This window comes from Pelecanus crispus, chromosome 1, assembly GCF_030463565.1.
Source record: "Pelecanus crispus isolate bPelCri1 chromosome 1, bPelCri1.pri, whole genome shotgun sequence".
NCBI classification, from domain to species: domain Eukaryota; kingdom Metazoa; phylum Chordata; class Aves; order Pelecaniformes; family Pelecanidae; genus Pelecanus; species Pelecanus crispus.
The window spans coordinates 193,149,886-193,171,229 of NC_134643.1; the positions used below are offsets into that span (position 1 = coordinate 193,149,886).

At 40.2% G+C, this 21,344-nt stretch overlaps 1 protein-coding gene across 1 annotated transcript in view; it reads right to left on the bottom strand.

Moving 5' to 3' along the window:
* The window catches only part of ENOX1 (ecto-NOX disulfide-thiol exchanger 1), a 141,790-nt gene that overhangs the window by 105,351 nt on the left and 15,095 nt on the right, over nt 1–21,344 (bottom strand). Inside the window, exons 2-3 of the mRNA XM_075716990.1 lie at nt 2,147–2,320; nt 218–424 (exon numbers count right to left, since the gene is read on the bottom strand). Of these exons, the coding sequence (XP_075573105.1) occupies nt 218–424; nt 2,147–2,320 (381 nt within the window). The remainder of the gene's footprint in view (nt 1–217; nt 425–2,146; nt 2,321–21,344) is intronic.

Genomic DNA, 21,344 nt, shown 5'->3' on the forward strand with positions numbered 1-21,344 from the left:
GGGATGGCAGGAGATTGCTCCCGGGTAAGCAACATACAAAACCATGCACAAGCCTTGGCAGACACAGAGAAATACAGAATTGCCCCTTGCCACTCCAAGCTACAGCCACTGAGCTCAAGAAAGAGTTGCTGAGATAAAAGCTAAGAAAATAAGCAAACATTAGCATCACAAAATACAAATGAGAAGCAAGGAAAATCCATTAAAGAATGTGAAGTACCAGAAAGGTAAATGGCTTTATCAACCATGAACTCCTCTGCAAAACGAATGTGACAAAAATTCTTCTTGCTTTTCCGAATTGCTGTTATATCTCCACACTGCTCAAAGACTTCCTGAATAATTTCCTCCGTTGCGTTTTCTGGTAATCCTCCAACAAACACTGTTTTACACCCAGGAGGTCTCTCTCTTGTTGAAGGTGGTGGAAGATCTAAGTCAAAACAGAAATTACATTGGAATACAAAATTTGTCTTTTGATCCATTGGCTCTATTCATTTCCCTAATCAGTTCTGGGCAGCAACGGTTATTTGACATAGCATGGAGGCGGGAGAGAGGGAGAAACAAAAGAATTGAATGTTGCAGAGATTGTCCAAAATTGATTACTTGAATCTAAACCTTTTCAAGTTTTAGGTGGCATTTCAGAGATTAATTCCTGCCACTGTGGGTTGGTCTCCAGGACAGATGGTAACATCTAAAAGGATCTTTCTTATCCCTGCACAGTCACATGAAAAATAGAAAATATTCTGTTTCAAAGCAGGGGAGCTTCTGCAACTGATTTGACCCTGAGCACACATCTCAAGCACTGGTGCAGTACATTCAAAGCCTGAACTTCGCCATCTCTGCCTCACACCCGTCACTTGCTACACTCGCCAAGTGTGTGGGCCCTCTCTGCAAGCCAGCCCATGCCGCGCACACCTTTCCCTGGTCTAAGCATAATTTCGTTTCTGTCTCAGAGTGCAAGAGCACAGCAAACAAAAAAACAAAGAGGGAAACACAACAAAGTGACAGCATGATTAAAATGCTCTACCGGTTATCTGTTTTGTCTTGTTGCCAGATAATTGAGCGGACGCCAGCACACAGGAAGGATAACCTCGCTGTTTACAAGTGCTCATGAAGTGGAGTGGCTAGAAATGTTATTTTTATGTATATATAGGATATATACACACTTAAATCATGAAAACTATTACATTTTTGAAGGCTGTATAAAAAAATATACTCTGTCATAACACTTCACCTTGTTTATATGTAGATTACTAGAACATTTGTCTAAAAGTAATTCTCTAAGAAGGAATCTGATTCATATGACTAAGTTTTTGGCCCCTTAACACAGTAGATGGGGTTACAACCTTAAAATATACATATATATACATACTCATACACACAGCCAGTTTGATTAAACCATGATCTGGGTACACTGCAAATCCAGAGCACCAGACTATTTGCCTAATTTTCTCTTTTGTCTTCACAGTGATAGTGAAAGCCCCTGGTCTGATGGCTCTGAAACTAAACCCCTGGGCCTAACATACACAAAATCAGGCTTTGTGCCTGAGCTGGTGGCTCACTGGGAAGAGTTTTCGATTTGCACAAAGTCCCAGAGGGGACAGAGGAAGCTTGGACCCAGCTCTCAAAGAAGAGAAACAGCTCATTCGCATGCTGCCCCCCCCCCCCCCCAAAAATGGCAAGAGAGGAGCCGTAGTCCCCCTTTCCCTCTACCTCCCCCAGGTGGGGACCAGAGCTAGTCAGCATTTGGGTGCTAGGTGCTGTGTTCAGGGACACGAGCCCAGATTGGTCCCACCTAACTGTGGGCACCTGAAGGGGAGTGTGGAGATGATCAGCACCATATAATTGTTATATTTTGTGACATTCTTTTCTTATCAGATTTCTACTATAAGTGTAGGTCTTCAGGCTCTGTAAGCTTTGTTTAAGTAATTAGTTTTCCTTTTTGTACAAACTCAGTAGGTTTTTTTACATGACCTTACAGAGATGAATTAGTATGCTCTGATACCATACCATGCTTTACACACAGAGTAGACCTTAGAAGGAAACACCATACTTGCCTACACTCTATTTAAAAAGCATAATTTTTATTAGATAAAAAAAAATTTCAAGGAATATATTTAGGAAAATAACATTTTTCATCAGATCCACTTACTTGGGTTTGGAGGGAAGAGCGTGCAGCTTTTGCAGTGAATAATTTCTTTGACTACAGGCACATCTGTTGGTGGTGGTGGCGGCACTAACCCCATGCCTGGTATCATTGGGTTAATCGGAGTGATTCCAGTCATCATGCTAAGGCTTGGATCAAAGCCTGGTACACAGATTGAATCTGTAAATATATAACATAAAATCCTGGCTTATAAATCTTGAAACCACTTGTTACTATTTTCTTGCACAGACAGTTTAACTTTAGGCTTTTTTTTTCTCCAAGCATCACTGTTAAAAAAGGAGAAGGGAAAAGGAAAAATGGAAAAGGCAGAGCAATAGGGAGGAATGAGGGAGTAGGAGAAGGAGAGGGAGGAGAAGAGGGAGAGGGAGAGAGGTGTATTTTCAGTGAAAAAAATAAACTATGCATAAAGAAGGGAATGTTACATAATTGAAAATTTTAATATGTCTGAGTAAAACACAGCACATTAATGTGGAAAACCATGCACCATGAATATCTGTTATTATCTGGAATGCAGTTTTCTGTTTCATAATGCTACTGTGGGGTTTACATTGCCTTCTGACCAGAGTGTACAAAGAATATAATTTAACATCGATATGCCCTCTCCATCTAATTGTCAGACAGATTTATCACAACATATCTTCACATAAGTGACCTTGATTTACGAACACTAGAGAGAAAGATCCATTTCTGGCTGTTTTATAGAAGTGTAGCCAGCCAAGGCTTCTAACCATTTTACCCTGGAACATAAAGTTTCAGCTGCGTAGAATGGGGTCTTTTTGAACCTTGAAATTAATTCCTTCTTGTCCTGTTGTTTAATCGGATTAGTAGATTCTCTTCAACACATGTATTATTAAAATATACCACTACAGCCTGATAAAGTAAAATGCATATTTGGCAAATGTTGTTCTTTCTCCTTCCTGATTTCTTTGCCAAGACTTCCATACGTATTATTTAAAGCTGAAAGATTTACTGGGGAGCACCAGTGCTGTAACACCAAGAATTGTAATAAGCAGATGTTTCAGATGAACTGAGAGCCAACTTCTGAAATTCGTTTTCGTTAAAACCAAGGCTTTGGGTTTCTTGAGGCATAATGAATAAAATATTTTGAGAGACCGATGTCTTTGTTGGCATAACACTGCTGCGATTTGGCATCATCAATTATTTAAAAGAAGAGAGTTACTTTGGTGTTGTACAGGTTTTCTGCTGAGGTTTCTGGCTAGGAACTGGAAAGTATTTAATGATACATGTATATGCGGGGTTTGGTAGCTTGGGACCTTGTTTGTTTTGAAGAAGCAAAGAGGGAAACAACTCCTTCTCTAGTTTTTTTTTTATATATGTATATTTAGGAAATTTGAGCTACATTTGCTACAAGGCAGCATGATCAATGGTATGTGACCAGAGAGGCCTGTTTCTTCATCCCAAATCTGCTGCTGAGAAGCTATGTGACCCTGGGTCAGCCTGCTGACCTTTCTGTATCTTAATTCCTGCATCTGCAAAACAGGTACAATAATACTCACTTACTGGTGAGGATTAGCTCACATTTTTATAGTACTTTGCAGGTGTAAAGCACTCTATGGGGGCTGAAAATTAGCATTATGATTCCTGTGAAACATCCATAATCGTCTTCTCCAGGAAAGACAACTGAGGATTGAGAACCTCTACTCCAACAGAGCTCAGATCTGTCTTGGCCGCACACTCCCCGCTCTCCACACACTGGCTGTAAGCCTTCATCACTTTCAGGCAGTTCTGTATAACAAGCCTAGCAAGCGCAGAGCAAGCAAGGATTTGCTTTAGGCTTATTGAAGACTAGTATTAATGAAAACTCATGATATTACATTACCTTTTTTTAATAAGTGGGCTTATGAAAAAGGATTTGCTCTGGGTGTGATGCTTTTTTTCAATATCAATGTATATGCATTGCTTTTCAGATTAAGCTTTGAAACTCGGAGCCTGTCATTTATTCCACAGGATGCAGTGGTAGCCATATTAAATATTCATGGCTAGTGAATGCTGGGAGATAAAGTCAGAGGTGAAAGGGCAACATACAATTCAAAGAAGTCCTTAGGCTATGCTAATTTGCTTGATCTCATTTTTAAAAGTCAGACTTCTGACAGTCACAGCAGTCCATCCTGTGCAGCACTCTCCTGCTGTGGGTGGAAGTCCATCATTACTACTCACTGCTAAAGTGGCCCACAGAGCTCCGCAGCACGCAAAGCAGAGCACCACAATAGCACTCAACGCACAGTGTCATACCAATCTTCTCCTAGGACCAGGGAAAATCAGGACTGGAAAATGCTGAGGGAGGCATCTCATCCATCCCTCTGGACAAATGTAGGATCAGCTACAGTCCTAGCCAGATATGAAATTTCACACTAAATCCAATATCTACAGTAGACCCATAGCATTCTGAGGCAAGGATGGAGCAGGTGGAAACATACAAGAAGATGGACCAAAGGCCAAGTTCTCCCTGTCCTGTGTACATCTTTCAGGTCCTATGTGACAGCCAAGGAAAAACATCATCATCTGGTGACTGCTACCACAAGTTATATTTAACCATTGCTGTTCTCTCTTTAAGACAACTGCTAGATATGTTTCAGTTTCTCTACAAGAGTAGTGAACTGAAACAACAGCAAACTCTGCCCAAACCACAGACACATGCTCTCACTCAAAGGAAAGATGGCAGGTTTCAATAAGGTACATTTTTCTGAATATTCCTTTGGCAGTGGAGAAGATACAGAGAAAAACAAATCTAAGGGAGATGGCAACAAGGAAACTCACGTCCACAAACACTGCTAACATGGACTTGAAAGGGAGCTGAGAGGAAGATCTTTTAGGTTGCATGCCAATCAAACCAGGTTTGTGATTTAAGTGGAAGAAATTTTTTTGCCACTAATTCCTGCCACGTTCAAGGAAATGGGAATTTGTAAGTAACTTTGCCTGTGTTAAATAAGTACATGGCTTTGTCATCAGTTTCTTTTACAACTGGAATCAATCTACAACAGCACAAGCAGAGTGCTGGGGGCCAGCACTGCCAAAACATCCTTCTAGGTGCACTGGGACTCCATGCCTCCAGAAGGTGACTGTGCTGAGCTACACTGAAGACGACTGAGCCAATAATTCTTGAAATCCAATTCCATATCTTGCAGGCACTAATCCAAACCCCACTACAGTCAATGGCAAGATTACTGAAGGCATGGATAGCTTTTGACCAGGACCAGGTTTGCTTTCTCTGTCCTCTTGAATAAGTTGTTTCTGCTTCCCAATGTGTTAAATTGAGAATGAAATGCTTTCATACATCACATGAGGACTGAGACGATGCATGAGTACCAGTTGTAAAGCATCCTGGAAATGAAACTAATTCGCTGAATACTAAAACCTATTACTATGCATTGCAGTGATGGAAAATTCAGCTGGATTTCTGAACAGTGAAGTTCTTGTTCAGACCCCCAAAGAGATTGGCGGTGCTTGCATCTACAGAGAAGCTGATGTATGCCACCTGCATATTGCTGACAAATCATGAAGAAAGCCTACAGATGGGATGTCCAAAGGAAATACTGGTCTGGGCTCTGAGGTGTAGAGAAAAAGGAACTGGTAAAGTCACTGGAAAGGAAAGTCAATAAATTTGCCACATCTGTGATAGGATCCAGAAAAATCCCAAGTTTAACTCTATTAATGCTACTGAGTGGTGCAATAATAGAAGTTGGATATATAGCTCTTGTCTAGGGACAGGGAGCAATCATCCATCAGCATCACCATTGCAGTCTGCTCCACATCCTGGCATAATGCCTATTTGGAGCAGGACCAGGGCACCAGAGTTAGAGCTGGAGAGAACTCCTGTTGAACTTACTGGTAAGTTTGCTGGTCTTCAGAACCAAAGATACTGATAGAGTTATGCAGGATTACAAAACAATGGGAATCAACCCTGCCCATGTACTTTTTTTTAACAGATCCATTTGGATATGTGATTATTAAGATATTGTAGACATGAATATGCTATATTAAACACAAATAGATACATTAAATTTACATATTACACATCTGAAGAGTCAGTAAGTAATATTTTATGCTTTCAATGATCATAGCATTATTTTTAAGGGGATCTATACATATATTTATGCAGCTAGGTAAGTGCTTATGATCTCTTGCAATTATAAAAACCAACGTGGGAGAAGAAAGAAAGTTTACATTTTGAAAAATGTTAATAAGTAGTTACTAAATGAAATAATTAAAATGAGAAGTTATCAGAGACGATAAGGAACTTTAAGAATGGAAAAGCACATGTTGCTCAAGTTGGAGCCTCTGTGGATACCGTATATAAGGCTTGAACATTCACACATTTGTTCAAGAAAGTAAAAGCATTGAACATCAATATTTTCAAGTCCATGTTCTGCCTAAATTTGGCAAAATGAGTCAATTCCTGTTTCATCTAATAAGAGATTGGCATGGCGGAGAACAATGAAAACCTCTGAAGAACAAATATCTGGAATCAGCAGTCAGAGACACAAGAAGAAAAATCTTGAACACTTGGAGCTTTTAAAGCTCCTTTTTCTATCAAGTAGGATATAGGAAGAACAAAAGCTTTCACATGAAATCTTTGGGTCTGGAAAAAATAGAAGAACAATAAAATCCCTTTAAGGATAACTATACTCTAACGCAGTACCTAGTGTAAAACAATTGCTTTTATGAGTCTGCATTTTGGAGTGCAGGAGCAGCTTTTTCATCCATAAAAATAGCTACACAATCTTGGAGAAGCATCCTCCTTTCCTTCTTTGGCAAGAGTTGCTGTCTGAATCACCTTCTGGTTTTGCCCAAATACCTTGAATGCATACTTCTGCCAACTGTGCTTTTCGGGATTGCACTGCATCACCACTGGCCCTTACCGCAAAGTTATATATCTGTTCAACATTACTTTTTAAGGGTATAATCCCCTATATGATTCTCAGTATTCGGCCTTGGAAGTGTCATTTACTTTGCCTGCAACTGCCAGTTGTTTTTGTGGTGTCTTATGGTATGTTGGATGCATAAGAACACCCATGTGTGCAAACACGGATTTTTTTGTGTGCCCCTAATCACACGCATGGAAGGTTCCCACCACAGATAACCGGCAGCTTGCCAGTGTCTATGGTGCTCAGACATGCTGGTCGAACACACAGAGAGACGGTGAGTGATGAAAACAATGATCTGAATGCAAAATAACTAACCTAAATAAAAAACATTGAAAGGGTCCCCATCACCTGGGACTGATAATTTCACACCTAAGAAAAACAGTCTATTTTTTTCTAGGGTTGAAAGACAAAAAAAGAGCTGGTTCCAGGAATGGAGTTGCCTGCCAGCATGCACTGCAAGGATTAGGACAGTCCAGGCAGCAGCTGGTAATAAATGTAGTAAGATGCTCGTTAAACTGGTTTCTGCAGAGAAAAAAAGAAAAGCTTCTGGAGACTAGAGATTTGATTGTGTGCTTCAGAAACACCATTGCTCAGTACTTCAAGACTGAACATAGAGTTGATTTCTAAAAGCTGAGGTTCAAGTTTTCCTGAAAACGTCTGCCTCCCTTAAAACACATATACATATTTAAAAAAATGTATTGTTTAATATATATACACGCATATATATATAGGGGAGTACATATTACTTGGCAGTAGCAAAGAAAGAGTAGCTTTTTCTTCCTTAAATGAAGAATCTTATTAGAATAAGAAAAAGGTCATTATTCTAGAAACTTCTCATGTTTTTGTCTAAAATTCTCCCTCAAAACTCTACAGTCTGCCAGTGTCTTTATCCTCATGTCAGTCTCCTATTTTCTGTGTCAGCAATTAATTAAGAATGAATATTCAGCTGTAAGCTGGAGATCAAGGTTGGATCACTATTTTCCCTGGTCATTCAAATCTTACCATCTTCTGGGTTTCAGGAAGCTTTTGGTGAAAGTGACTCACTTGGCGAGTATCATAGGGCTTTTCTCAATGTAACAAGCCTTCCTCACTGGAAGAAAAGAAGACAAAAGTGGGAGTGGCAGTAGGGCACCAGGTCACTCATGTCCCAAGGAGATGTGCCAATTTAATTTGGTGTTGATCCAGCTGGAGGAGCCCAGTTGTGGAGCACCGCTATCAGCCCCAGAGAGACAGACCTTGGAATGAAGCAGCATGGCTGCCACCGGCATCTTCCAGTACCTTTCCTTGTCCAGTTTAGACATCATTAAACTTCTAGACCTCTCTGTTTCTAAAACAGATGCTGGATTGTCTGGTAAACTTCCAGACACATTCCAATAAACAAAGGCAGGGGAAAAAAAAGTCTGACAGCTCTTCCATTTGACTAACATAACCACTATCATCCTGCCTCAGAGCAAGGATCATCTGACTGTGGCCAGTGGCAGATGCCATGGGAATCAGAATAAGAAATAGGCGGGTAAAGAGCAAACTATTTTTAGCTCGTATACATTGAGTGCTTACATATTGCCAGCAGTAGAGATCACAACTGAACAATCCTTTCTAGCAGGCATCAGTTCCACATGGCTTGATTTATACCTTTTCACTAAATCCTACTGTGCACCTATTTATATTTTGAATCCATTGGAACCTGTTTATATCTCTGGTTTTCACAGTGTGCTAGTATTAGGGTAGTAACTGAGTGGGGAAACGTGCTTCCTTTGCTTTGCTAAAACAAGGTATTTGGTGGTTCCAGGCACACATTCTAGTTCTTTCATCCTGAGAAATCATGAATAGCTGATCCTTATTCACCTTATCCACAAGATTACAGATTTTATTTCTGCTTTTAAATTTTTCCGTCTGTTTGGCATGCAATCTCTGTCTCTGCAGAGCTGCTACAAAGGAATATGGATATGGAACCTCTGACTGTGGCCCCTTTTAAAATCCTGAAAAGGTAACTGCATGGGCAGAGATGTCTTTGTAGGTGCTCATCTAGCCCTGAATTTTTGAAGAACTAAATATTAAAAACATGGGCAGATAACCTTAAATAAGCGCTGCACAAACCCAATCGATGAAGCTCCATGTGGGCATAGAACTCCTGCAGGAACAGGAGTAAGGCATGTAGCATCAACGTGCACGTGTGTGTGTGTGTGCAAGTGCATGTGTATATTTGGAGGAGTGGAAATGAGTGAATGAAGGAGGGGCAGGAAATCACCTCCTTGATCTCCAGCTTTCTCAGCTGGCCAGAGGGACCATCGTAACACCATTCTGGAAGAACTATAGTCTGTGAAACAGAACCTGGACTGTAGCAAAACGAAGTCTCTAAAGGAATTTTGACAAAAACAGGGGGTGAAGTGGAATCTAGATGAATGTTTCTCATTAATAATCAACCAAGTAATAATTTATATGAACTCTACAGTGTCTGCCAGACCCACTCCATAAACAAAGCCCTTGTAGCATCATCAAAACACTTGCCACTTGAAAATTACTTCTATGAGGCATATATCACTGACAAAGCTTTAGGGCTGTATTGTTGTACTTTTGCTTTTTTGAAGAAAGCACTGAGTATGCACAGAGGAATAGTTTACAGCAGACAATTCCAAAACTTTAGATGTTGTTCCTCAGAGCTGGCTATGCTGTAGCTGAAAACACTAAAAGCAGATCTGGCCTCCTCTTGATCCCTGCCCACAAAATCACACAACAAACACTATATTTAGAGCAATATACATGACAAAAACTAAATTAAAGAAAACCACCTTCTCTTTTTACAAGCAAATCATGGGGTGAATCACTCCTGGTTCATCCTTTATTGCTGCAGCACTTGGCCCAATAGGACCCCAATCTTGTTTAGAGCTTCTAATGCAATGCAAATAACAGGAGAGAACAACAAATAATAATAATACAACAAAGTATTACCACAATACATGCCACTCTTCTCCTAAGATGCAACTTCAGTGTTCATAGAATCATAGAATCATAGAATCATAGAATCATTTACGTTGGAAAAGACCTTTAAGATCATCCAGTACAACCATTAACCTACACTACCAAGTCCACACTAACCAATCAAGGGTAGACTAGACTAAACCATGTCCCAAAGTGCCACGTCTACCTGTTTTTTGAACGCTTCCAGGGATGGTGACTCCACCACCTCTCTGGGCAGCCTGTTCCAATGCTTGACTACCCTTTCTGTGAATAAATTTTTCCTAATATCCAAACTAAACATCCCCTGGCGCAGCTTGAGCCCATTTCCTCTCGTCCTATTGCTAACTACGTGGGAGAAGAAATGTTGTTGTGTAAAGAAATCTACAGACAGATTACTGTCACTGTAATGTTATTTCTATTAGTCCTTCTGCTTATGGATAGCCATCGGTGCCATTTTGACCTCAAAGGGGTCTTGGACACTACCTGCCCATGATGAATCTATTTAGTTTCCCCTTAGAACAGCTCTGCAAAGAAGTACCTGACAGGCAAGCCTGAGAATGAGATGGAAAACTCAGGACCTGATGTTGAGGGAGTCTGATGACAGTTTGTCAGTTTTTCACGGCTGACGGCTGCATGTGTAAGAAGCTAAATTCAGAAAAAATCGACTAAACTTAGTCTCCATCTGCAATCAGCTGCTCTTCCATGTGTAAAACCCCATTGCCATTGCAGCAGAAACTTGTGGAGGAGAAAACTGAAGGGGGAAAAAGCAGAAAAATAGAAAAGAAGGAAAAAGGTAAAGAGAGAAATCAAAAGAAATACAGGGAAGGAGGTGAAGGAGAGGGAAAGATGAACAAACAACAGTATTGTCTGGAACCTCTGTGGCATAGGTCCATGCTCTATCCACAGGCTGTTTTGATCAGTGCCAGGATTTTGAAGGATTCATGAGTTTATAGCACCTCACAATGTCCAGAGCGCTGACCTTCCCAAAGTTCCCACTGCTTAAGAACCACTCCACCGAGTAGGAACAACAGGCTTCTTCCTTCTTCTCATCAATAAATCACTTCTTGTACGGGGTCAGTCACAAGTTCATTCTGAAGAAAATAACAAAACTGCAAATTCTGCACACTGCCACCTGGTCCCCAGCTCCAAATAGCTCCAAAGCTGGTTTGTAAAAATATGGGACTGGCCAATATGCAAGATGCGATGTAAAATGTGCACAGCTGTTATTTCCTGACTTTCAAAAGTCTTTGTGCACTCACTATATGGTGTTTGGGATAACCATCTCCAATTTTGCACTTCTTCATTCCATTTCTCCAGTTTTGGACTCATCACGGTGGGCTATTCAGTAGGGCTAGCCTTAGCCAAATGAAGTAGTCTCTCTAAGCTCCCTCCATTGGAAGCTGTTCAACCTGTTTGCCTAATGAACCTCTTCCTAAAGTAAAACTTTACTATGTTTCTTGAAAACGAGATCACCTTTCACCTCAAAGCTCTAGATGAGAAAAGAAATAAATAAAACATGATTATACAGCCTAGGAACTGCTAATGGATTTTTCTTTGCCTGCTATCTAGGAAAGTGCTGTATTCCAGAGATTTGAGAGGCATTTTTATGGCACAAAAAGAAAAAAAGGTTACTGGAAGGTATAAGCACTTAGGTAGATGTAAATGAATACTGAAAAGAAGTTGGAGAAATAGGAAAAATTTAAATTCCCAAGCTAGGCTAAAACTGAAATATAACCCTTGCAACAGATGAAACATAAAAAGCCTCCAATGTGTAAAAGATGGTAAAATACCGTCTTCTGGATGTTAATGTGACCTCAGAGAAAATGGGGGAAAAAATGAAATTCAGACATTCCATTGGGCATTTCCCAAATGAAAACAAAAGGGACTCATTTTTCTCAAGAATGATGAAGGAAGTTCTGGCTATTAAACTGGAGTTACTGTGTGGATCTTTGAATCTGTGGAATGCATACAAACACTCTCCTTGCCTTTTCAGGGTCACAGGAATAACAACAGCCTTGCCAAAACTGGAAAGAAGCTGTACAGTCCAGAAAGGCATATCACCTGCATGAGAAAGTTCTTGCACAAACACAAGAAAAACTGGGCTCTGTCAGACTGAAAGATCCTTCCAGTCCTCTAGCCCAGAAACCTGTCTCTAACAGCAAATCCCTAATTTTGTTTAGTACCAGAGCAGGACAATCCTGAAGTGAAACCTCCATATAGTGCTCTCCCAATCTCCAACACTTTGCAACTCAAGGGCCTCCTAAGCCAGAGGAAGTTCTGTGTCTCCTGCAGGTTTATTTTTGGATGAAAATACCAACGAGCTTTATTGCATGGGATGTATTTCTCTTGGTGTCATTACTGGAGATGACAGAAAGTTGTCCTGTGAAATCAGCTGGAAAATCTTTAGTGACGATATTTCAAACTTTTAACCAAGTTATTCTACGTGCATGCTTCTCCTCTAAAAGCCTGAGCAAACAGGCATAAGGGAGACTTAAACTATAATGTTAAATGATTGTTCCTGGTACTATTTTCTTAGTTTCTGTCATGTTAAATCATTCAAGTAGCAGGGTCCAAATTCCTAAAACCATTGTATCTTTAACCCACAGAGTATTGGAAGGAGGGTAAGTTTACTAGATGTAGTAAAGACTTGCTGTCTATAAATGAATACAGTAAGAAATCTTGATATTTTGTATTATCCTCTACTAGAACTGTTTGACCTCCATACAATTTATGGCAGTAACTTGTAGGACAATATTTGAATGCTCTGTGCACGGGTAGAATACCTGTTGGATTTGAATTTGATTAACTAACTGTTGAGTAAGTAATAAAGTGGTACTTGGTGAATTAATAAACAGTTTATTGGTTAAGAATTAACCAAGAATCCTATCTTGAGAAATACTATGCTACATAAAACATGATCTGAAAAGAAGCCAGAGTTGATAGCAGCAAGTAATGCTCCTGAGTGTCTATAAAAAGAGCTGTCTTAATTAAACTCCAATGCACTATGACAAAGCTATTTTGTTAGATTTTGGCTTTAAAAGTCATCTAGCACCTAAGCAAACTGAAAACATTCCTATGGGCTTAGCTCTCACTGCAAATACAGAGTTAGTTACTACAGCTCTTCAGGGCCATCAGAAACCATTAAGCTGCTTTACAGAAGCAGGTAACCTAGCTAATGGAAGGCTCAGGCCATGGGCAGCATATCTCTGTACAAAATGGAAGGATTTGTGAGTTCACAGGGGTCTCAGCTAGGTATGGCCTGAGGACTGAGTAGCCACGTGGGGAGGAAGAGAGTGAGCAGTGGTGATGAGAGAGCTTGCACATAGACATAGATGACAAATGATGTAAAATCACACATAATGAGTTATTTAAAGAAGCAGCATTTTGCACTGAGGAGTATGGGACGACAATCAGATAAACCAAGGGAATGGAAAGTACCATCTAAAGTACAATTCCTTCTACATTCAAAAGAGGAAGAATGACCAAAAAGACCATGGAATTGAGCCACAGTGCTTAGGCAACCATCTCTTCTCCAGCTTTGGATGACCCGTAACACTCTCAGCTTTGGACTATCTGCAATACTCGCAGTTTTTAGCTAGACACCTGACAGAAAGGAGGGTAATAAAGTGTGCTAGACAAAAATGGAGTATGTTGCTTATGAAACGGGAGCTTTTTTTAATCCTTTCCATTGTTACACCTGTGATTTGACTCGTGTTCTCAAACACAAACAAATAAATAAAAAAGATTAAATAAATATAATCTATAGGCTTCCACTTGTTAGCATTGTCTTGATCTGCACCTGGTAAGTTCATGAATGTAACACTGTGCTTGAGCTAAAAGTATTTAGAATTATAGTTTTTGAAACATCTCTTCATTAGCTAAGGCTTCTGTTGACCACCTCTCCCCTTCTCAAATTTTGTAGGGTTTGAAAATTTCTTGATGCATTTGCTGCAATTCAAGATAATGTTTCGACTTTCCTTTCCATCTATGAATCTGACTGATTGTTTTTAGATCTTGATGATATAAGCACAAGGGCCCTCTTAGCTCTCTGAAGTGCCTATTTTAGGCAGCCAGACTCAATGGTCAAATGGCTGGCAATGGTGGTAACTGGAGTACTCTTCATGGCTGGTAGAGAAATCCCAAATGGGATACCCCTAACTTCATAATAAAACAATTCCTGTTCTTCAACATGCTGTTTGAGTACAGTAATTATTCCATTGACCAATTTAGAAGAGGCTTGACATTAAAATAGTGTCAGGAGAGTGTGTCACGCTAAGGTAAATAAGGGTAGTCCATACATCTGAAAGCTGTTATTTCAGCCTTTCAGCAGACTTAGACAGACATTTCTGCATCCTTTGACATCTGGGTCAAAAACATAAAGTTTTCTAGCAGAAGTGCAATAATTACAACATTATGACTGGCTTTTTCAGCTCATCTCCATTCCTTTTGCATCTCCCACAGAGCAGAAAACCCTTCTCTCCACCATCTGGGCGTATCGCTAATACAAGGAAGGTCAGCAGCAGCTAGAGATGCCAGAGTAGCCAGCTGCTCTGCAGGCCTCCCTCCCTGGGGCCTCAGTACCAGAGCCATTATCAATGGAACGGTGCAGACTAATAATCCTTGATTTTGGCAAATAGCCCAGGGGCAGCCAGCTGGGATGGGTTAAATTGTCCTGAGGTTCTTTTAAGTTACTCTGGGAGCTGTGCAGGGCAGCGCACAGAACTGGGTTAATGCTTTTGGCCCCCAGTGACTCATTCCATCTCTCCTGTCTCTCACAGCAAGGGGAAATGTATGCCTCAACTAATAATAAACCAACACTGAGCATGTGGACAACACTGTGCCAAATATCAAACAGCTGGGGCTCTCTGTCCAGCCATTAGCTAGCCCAATCACAGCATCACCTGAAGTCTTCAAGAGAAGAAGTGAAAATAAGGTGGGTAAAAAAGGAACTTCTAAATCAAGTGGAAAAAAAAAATTCTTAGAACATTTATATAAAGCTCTTGTGTCTTGTCAAGGAGTTTATTATGATGTAGCTTTTATTTCCTAACAAACACAAACCTCTTACCACGTTCTTTACCAAAAAAGGGACTAAAAAGTTGAGAAATGCTTACAGGAGGAAGAAGGAATCTCTCCAAGAACACTTGCATCTCTGTACCTCCAAAATAGCTTAAAACATAGGCATTGCTCTTGGCTGTCTTTCAGCGTGAGGAAAAAAAGGGTTATATTTTTCCTTAGAAAGTATAATCTTGACAACATTCTTACAATTTCATACTTCATTATCCATTTTAACAGGGAAAAGATCTTTTTTGAAAAGAAATCAGGAGTCTTTATAAATGAACAGCATACTTCAGGAAGCAGTGAGACACTGCGCACAAAATTAGTTCAACTTGTATCCCAATTAAGGAAGAATCCAGGCTTTGTATCTCTTGTGCATAACACATTTTAATTTAGATTATATTAGTGGTTGTGTGTAAAACTTGTAACTTAAAATGCTTGCTGCTAGAAAATTTCATCTGTAGTTTCTGGCAGCCTGCACCAAGGGTTCATCTGCTAATATTGCAGAGCAGCGAACTAAAGACATAGCAGTTTCACACACACTCACACACAGAACAAACCCCATCATTCAGAAATGAAATTAGCCTTTTTGGTATTTGCAATTTATTATAAGAACGCTCCACATGTGACTCTCTGACAATGCTTTCAAGAAAGACACAGGTTTATAAACACCAAGAACAGAAGAGACATTCATTATTTCAAGAAGTACCCTTTTTTTTTTTTGCAAGTTAAAGATAAAACCAAATTATGTCAGACAGACTTTGTTTCAAATTATAATGATTCTTTATCCCATTTTTAGGGAAAATGCATTTCTTTGTAACATTTATAGGCTAGAAAATGTTATCCACATTAAGACGCTTCTTTTGCCTCACCATGTACATTTCCACAGTTAGGGTTCTGTCAATACTTTTATAATAAACTATTTTTTTTCAGAGGTTTGTACGTCAACTATAAAAATATGTTCCAGGATGAAAATTGGCAGAGTGTTGGTTCTCAGTTCAAGGATACGTGATAGTATTGTTCTCAATATATTTTTAGCGTCTTTTTCCCATGTGAAAAAGAAACTCCAACCCAAACTTACTTCACAGGGTTTGTTAAGCATTTTTTTAAAAGGTGTCGAACTACAATCTCTAGTAGTGGGGCAATATAAAAATAACATACAAAACTGGCAGCATGCAAATGTATTGGGGAAAAAGGTGCAGTTGTATTGGGCATTCAATGTACAACAAATACAGCCTAGTTGAGGAATGCTCAGTAAATAGTGTGCAATTACTTAAGCTTGCAAAAAGTCTTTGATAAAGTCCTTCCCAAGAGGCTGTGCAGGCATAAAGTGAGAGGCAAAGTCTTATCATGACTGATACAGATCAGAAGCTGGCCAAGGAGACAGGAAAACCAAGACTAGGAACAAACAAGCACTTTCCGACTCAGATGAGTGATGTGATTGGAGGTAACGTGTTGATAATTGTATTGAAAAGAGAGTGAGTAATGATATAGCAAAACCCACAAAAAGACATGCAATTATTTGCCTGAAAAAAATATATATGTCAAGAGGCGTTGTAGAGGAACCAAACACAAGGAAGGCAGCTGGGCACAAAGATATCAGTGCTAACAAATCCCAAATGAGGCTCTTTGCAGAGGATGGGCTGAATGGCTTATGCAGTAAAGATCTGGCAGTGTGGCACTGCATCAAAGGAGCCAGGGAAGCCAATTAAAGGTTAGCCTGGATAAGGGACAAGAGAAAAAAAGTATGAGAAAAATACTGCAGGCTTCTTAGAAAAGCCAGACCCTCACCTGACATACCATGTTCTGAATTAGTCACCCCATCCTCCCCAAGCAATATAAAAGCACAGCAAAAATAGGACAATGAGTATCATCAGGAACATTGTAAAGTAGCTCGTAGGAACCACCGCTGAAAAAGCCTCGGATTGCTCACTGGGGAGAAGAGGCAGTTACGTAGGAGCATTACAAAGCTCATGAATTTTACAGAGTGGGTAGGTGGACAGGTTCTGTGGACTCTGCTCCATGATACAAAACTGGGAAGCATTTAGTGAAATAAATAAAGAGGTTGTAAATGAAGAACAGGTAGGCGGAAACACTTCTCAATTGCAACATGCAATTACTCCCATGGAACTCCATGTTATGTAAAACTTAACTGAAGGAAGACCTTATCAGAATTAAAATATAAAGAAAGAAAGAAATACAGACAAAAACACACAAAGAAATACATCACAGACCTTAGACAACAAAAGTGTTCAAAATGATAAAACAGGAGGCAGGGCTGCTAAGGTCATCTATTATTAAAATTGTCTGACACTTCCTATTACAACACCCTGTTGTCTGTTGCTTTTAGCTTTGCCAATCATTAACAGTTTGGACTGAAATTTTACATGTCAAATATCTGCCTGAGGCTGAAATAGTCTGGAAAATTTTAGTCTGAACAATTCAACTGCTGCACAAACGGAGCCAGAGAGAAGTACTTGGGGTTTTTTTATTTCATGTTAAAAAATTTGGTGTTTTGTCTCGGCAGTTGTAGCCCCTCCAGACTTTGGAGGGAGGATGCAATATTTCAGAGGTGAAAAGCCTTCGTATTGTAGCAGTAATATTTGCCATTCTCTTTAAACTCTACCTGAAAATTCAGGAAAATTATGCCTTTGAATAAAATTATATTCACTCATACTCTGAAAAATAGATCTATTTTTGGCTTTAATAGCTGAAATCACAAAGGATTACATCTTCCATGAATGTGCTGGATTATGTTTGCGCCTCTGCTCTGCAAATAAGGAAAGAGTTAAAGCAGAAAGAGCTCAGCTATTGTCAACGTTTGAAATTATTTGTTCCAGCTTTTTAAAACTTGAAACCTAAAGTTGCCTTCTACTTCTGTGCTCTTTTTTCCTTCAGTCTGCAAAGTTTCCAGCTTAGCCAGCGAGGACAAATCTAACCTTGTGACACTTGCTGAGATCAGAGTGGTTAAATCAGAACATTGTCTGAGCAGTTGATTCTCCTAAAAGCCTGTCAGGTCTGGAGCAGCTAATTGGGTCTTGCCCCATATGTTCTGCCTGTGATTTTTCCAGCAACTGAACACGGAGAGCAACAGAGGCAGAAAGCACATTTTCCCCAAGTTTTGCTATCCTTGTTTCTCTCTTCATTTATGGAGAGAAATATCTTTCATGCTGATCCTAGGAGCGGTTTGCAAAGTTCTGAAATTCTGGCTTTTTTCACTCGCTGGCCATTTCATTTGAAACATCTCCACCTTGCAGGAGTTTTGAAGGGAAACAAACTTTTCAGACTGTAATCTGCAGTAGGATACACCATGACCAGTATATATCTAGTCCACTCTGAACCAGCCGCTAGCTCACCACCCAACACCAGTTTCACCAGGGAGGCAGAAAACAGCTTTTCAAGCGGTGAAGTGAGGACCAGGCAGATGATGGCAGCTTCTTGCAGGTACCCCAGGGCCCAAGAGAGAGCAGGTCAGAGCTGACCATATCACCTCCCCTCCCTTGCCCTCCTCTCCATCAGGAGTGGCTCGGCTCACCGTGTTGCTCTGTGGTGGGCACAGGAAAGGGCATTTGAGGGGTTGCTGGTGGGAGAGGAGAGAAGGGATGGTGAACGGTGATGCCATCAGCTTGGTTAGCATGCGGTAGATGGCATAATATCTGGATGTGGCCCATGCAGCTGGGCTGGCTGAATTCACTAGTCAGGAGATTTGGGTCTTTTTTTTTTCTTTTTTCACACCAGCTGAACTCTTTAGCTCTGCGGGTCATGTTCCCAGCTGTACTACAGCTGTATTCAGGGGAGCTTAGAGAAAAGGCTTTTAGCACCTGGGACTGCAGTGACTGCTTTGTCCTTCTATTTGTACTGAAGTGGTCTCAGGACACTTTGGAGTTCTGTGGGGCTGCAGTACTTAACGAAGACTGCTGAGGGGCCATGTGCCCTGCTGCCCTGCTCTGCGTAATGCCAGCTCTCAACCACTGTTGCCATGCTGGTGAATTTTCAGCCTTTCACATTTTAGGCAGCTTTATAGCTTCTTTGCACTGCTGAAATGGGACAGAAGGACCATGTTAGGAAAGGTCCTTTCTAAGTCTAGCACATGTACTCTAAACTCAAATGAAAAATGTGCAGTTCGAAGAGGTTTCCGACTAGCTCCTTTGGTCTCTGGGTTCCAGCACTGAGAAGATTTATGTTTCACACTGTGTACTGTAGTTCCAGGTATTTAAATCAAGAACGTACTCATCCGAGCTTCACAGGAAAGTATACTACTTCAGATAGAATTATGGCTAGCATCTTTATGTTTTGTTGTCACTTAAGTATTAAACAGCTCCATGCTGCCTTGTATAATTCTCAAAACAGTCAGGTTTCTCAGATTAAATGCCAGTCTCACATTATGAAGCAGGTTATGTACCTGAGAACTAAATCACAAAATAACTATGGTCCTAGGCCGGGAATTCCTGGGTGTTATTTTTGTACTCACCTTTTCCAGCATTTCCAGATTATACCTTTTATAGTATCATGAACACCCATGGTCACGGTACCCCTCAAAACAGGAATCGACATCATTCTGAATCACAGATGAGATATAGCCCATCCATCAAAAAAACACCCAATGTGGCAGAAGTAATGCAAAACCTTTCCCACTTTATCTGCCACTTTATAAATCTGACTGCACTTGTCTGAATCTTTTTCCCTGGGGCTTGTTAAATTTCAGCAGAATTCTCCTTCATTTTGTGAACTGAGTATGAAAAAGCAAAGCGACCAAACTGATACTCAGCAAAGCTAAAATGCATAGTAACACTGAATTGAAAGGTGAGCAAACCACAGCTTATTAGCATGACTTTCTAAGAAAAAGAGTAGGGGGAAAGAAAGAAAAAAAAAAATTCCTCTTCAGGATAGAAAGAAAAAAATCTCATATATCTTGAAAAGGAAAAAAAGGGATAAAAGAGAGATGACTGATACAAGCAAAGATTAAAATGTAAACCACCCAGCAACTCCTTTTTTGACATTCCCCTTTGAAATCAGTCTACTGCAGAGCAGAATATTCTAAAATAAATATTTTGGATTGAGCTTTGCATCCAGTTCCACCAGTGTGACTCCACTGCTACTAGCAGGACTGTGCCAGGGTCCCAAGTGGCAAGGATGAAAACAGAAACTCATTATGGAATGCGAAATTTAAGAACGCTTTGGTGAGAGCACATTCCCTGCAGAGTGATACACGAGTAAAAAGAACATTTAAATAATACTGGCCCTTGATCCTCTCAAAAGCTGAGAGCACATTTATTCAGCTCAAATTCAAAAAACCCAGCCACAGTTTATAGAATGTACTTGATCCTTGTGTAAGACCCTTTGGCATTTTCTTTGAGCAAAAAGATCTCCAGATGTTATTTTCACAGTTCATCTTATGTATGTGTTTAGCTAAACAGGCTTAAACGCAAGAGCCACCTAAGAGAACAATGATGAAATGCTTGACTTGATTTACGGACCAACTGTCAAACCCTTGTTTATGAACATCTGGCTGGGAAGGTGATTTGAAAAGTTTTTTTCTGTCAGTAAATACCAGCATAGTAAGCTCTTCTACTTACAGACAGCTCTAAATCGTGAATGTAATTAGTGGAGAATGGCATTGGAGTGTATGTCTAAAGTCATGTTCAGCTTATCCATGCACACAAAACATTCATTTTACACTGCTAATGTGTAATGTGTAATCACTTGCAACTTTTTAATTAAGAAAATACACAAAATATTGGGTTTGGAACCCGAAAGTTGCTTTCCCTACAAGCTGCACAAGTAAGTGCGAGGCTGTCCCTCACAGCAGCCCTTCAAAGTAAGCTCATGCGCCTCCCTAACAACTTCTCAGCAACCACCATGGCCTGGATTCGGTAGCCCAGCTTTCTCCCACACCCCCGTACCTGTTCCTGCTAGCTTTGTCACATAGGTCCAGCAGGAGCTCCTGGGAGAGAGGAACCTCACCCGTCCTCTGCCCACCTCCATCTGTTTCTTAGCACAGTTTCTGCAGTTTCCCATGAACACAACAGCTTGCAAGGGCCTAAATGCCACAGCAACATTCCTAATTCAAAGGCTGATATCATCTAAAATCTACAAAGCAAGGCTGAGCCCAGGAAAATTGAATTTTTCTCTCAAACTTCCCCTGTTTTGAGACAACATGACAACTCTGAGATGACATGATCCAGGAACCCTTTCTGTAATTCAATTCTAGTTCTGAAGCAAAAGTCTACTTTCATCCTGGATCTAATCTAATATCGGGGAATGACTAGTTTTTTTGTGAGGAA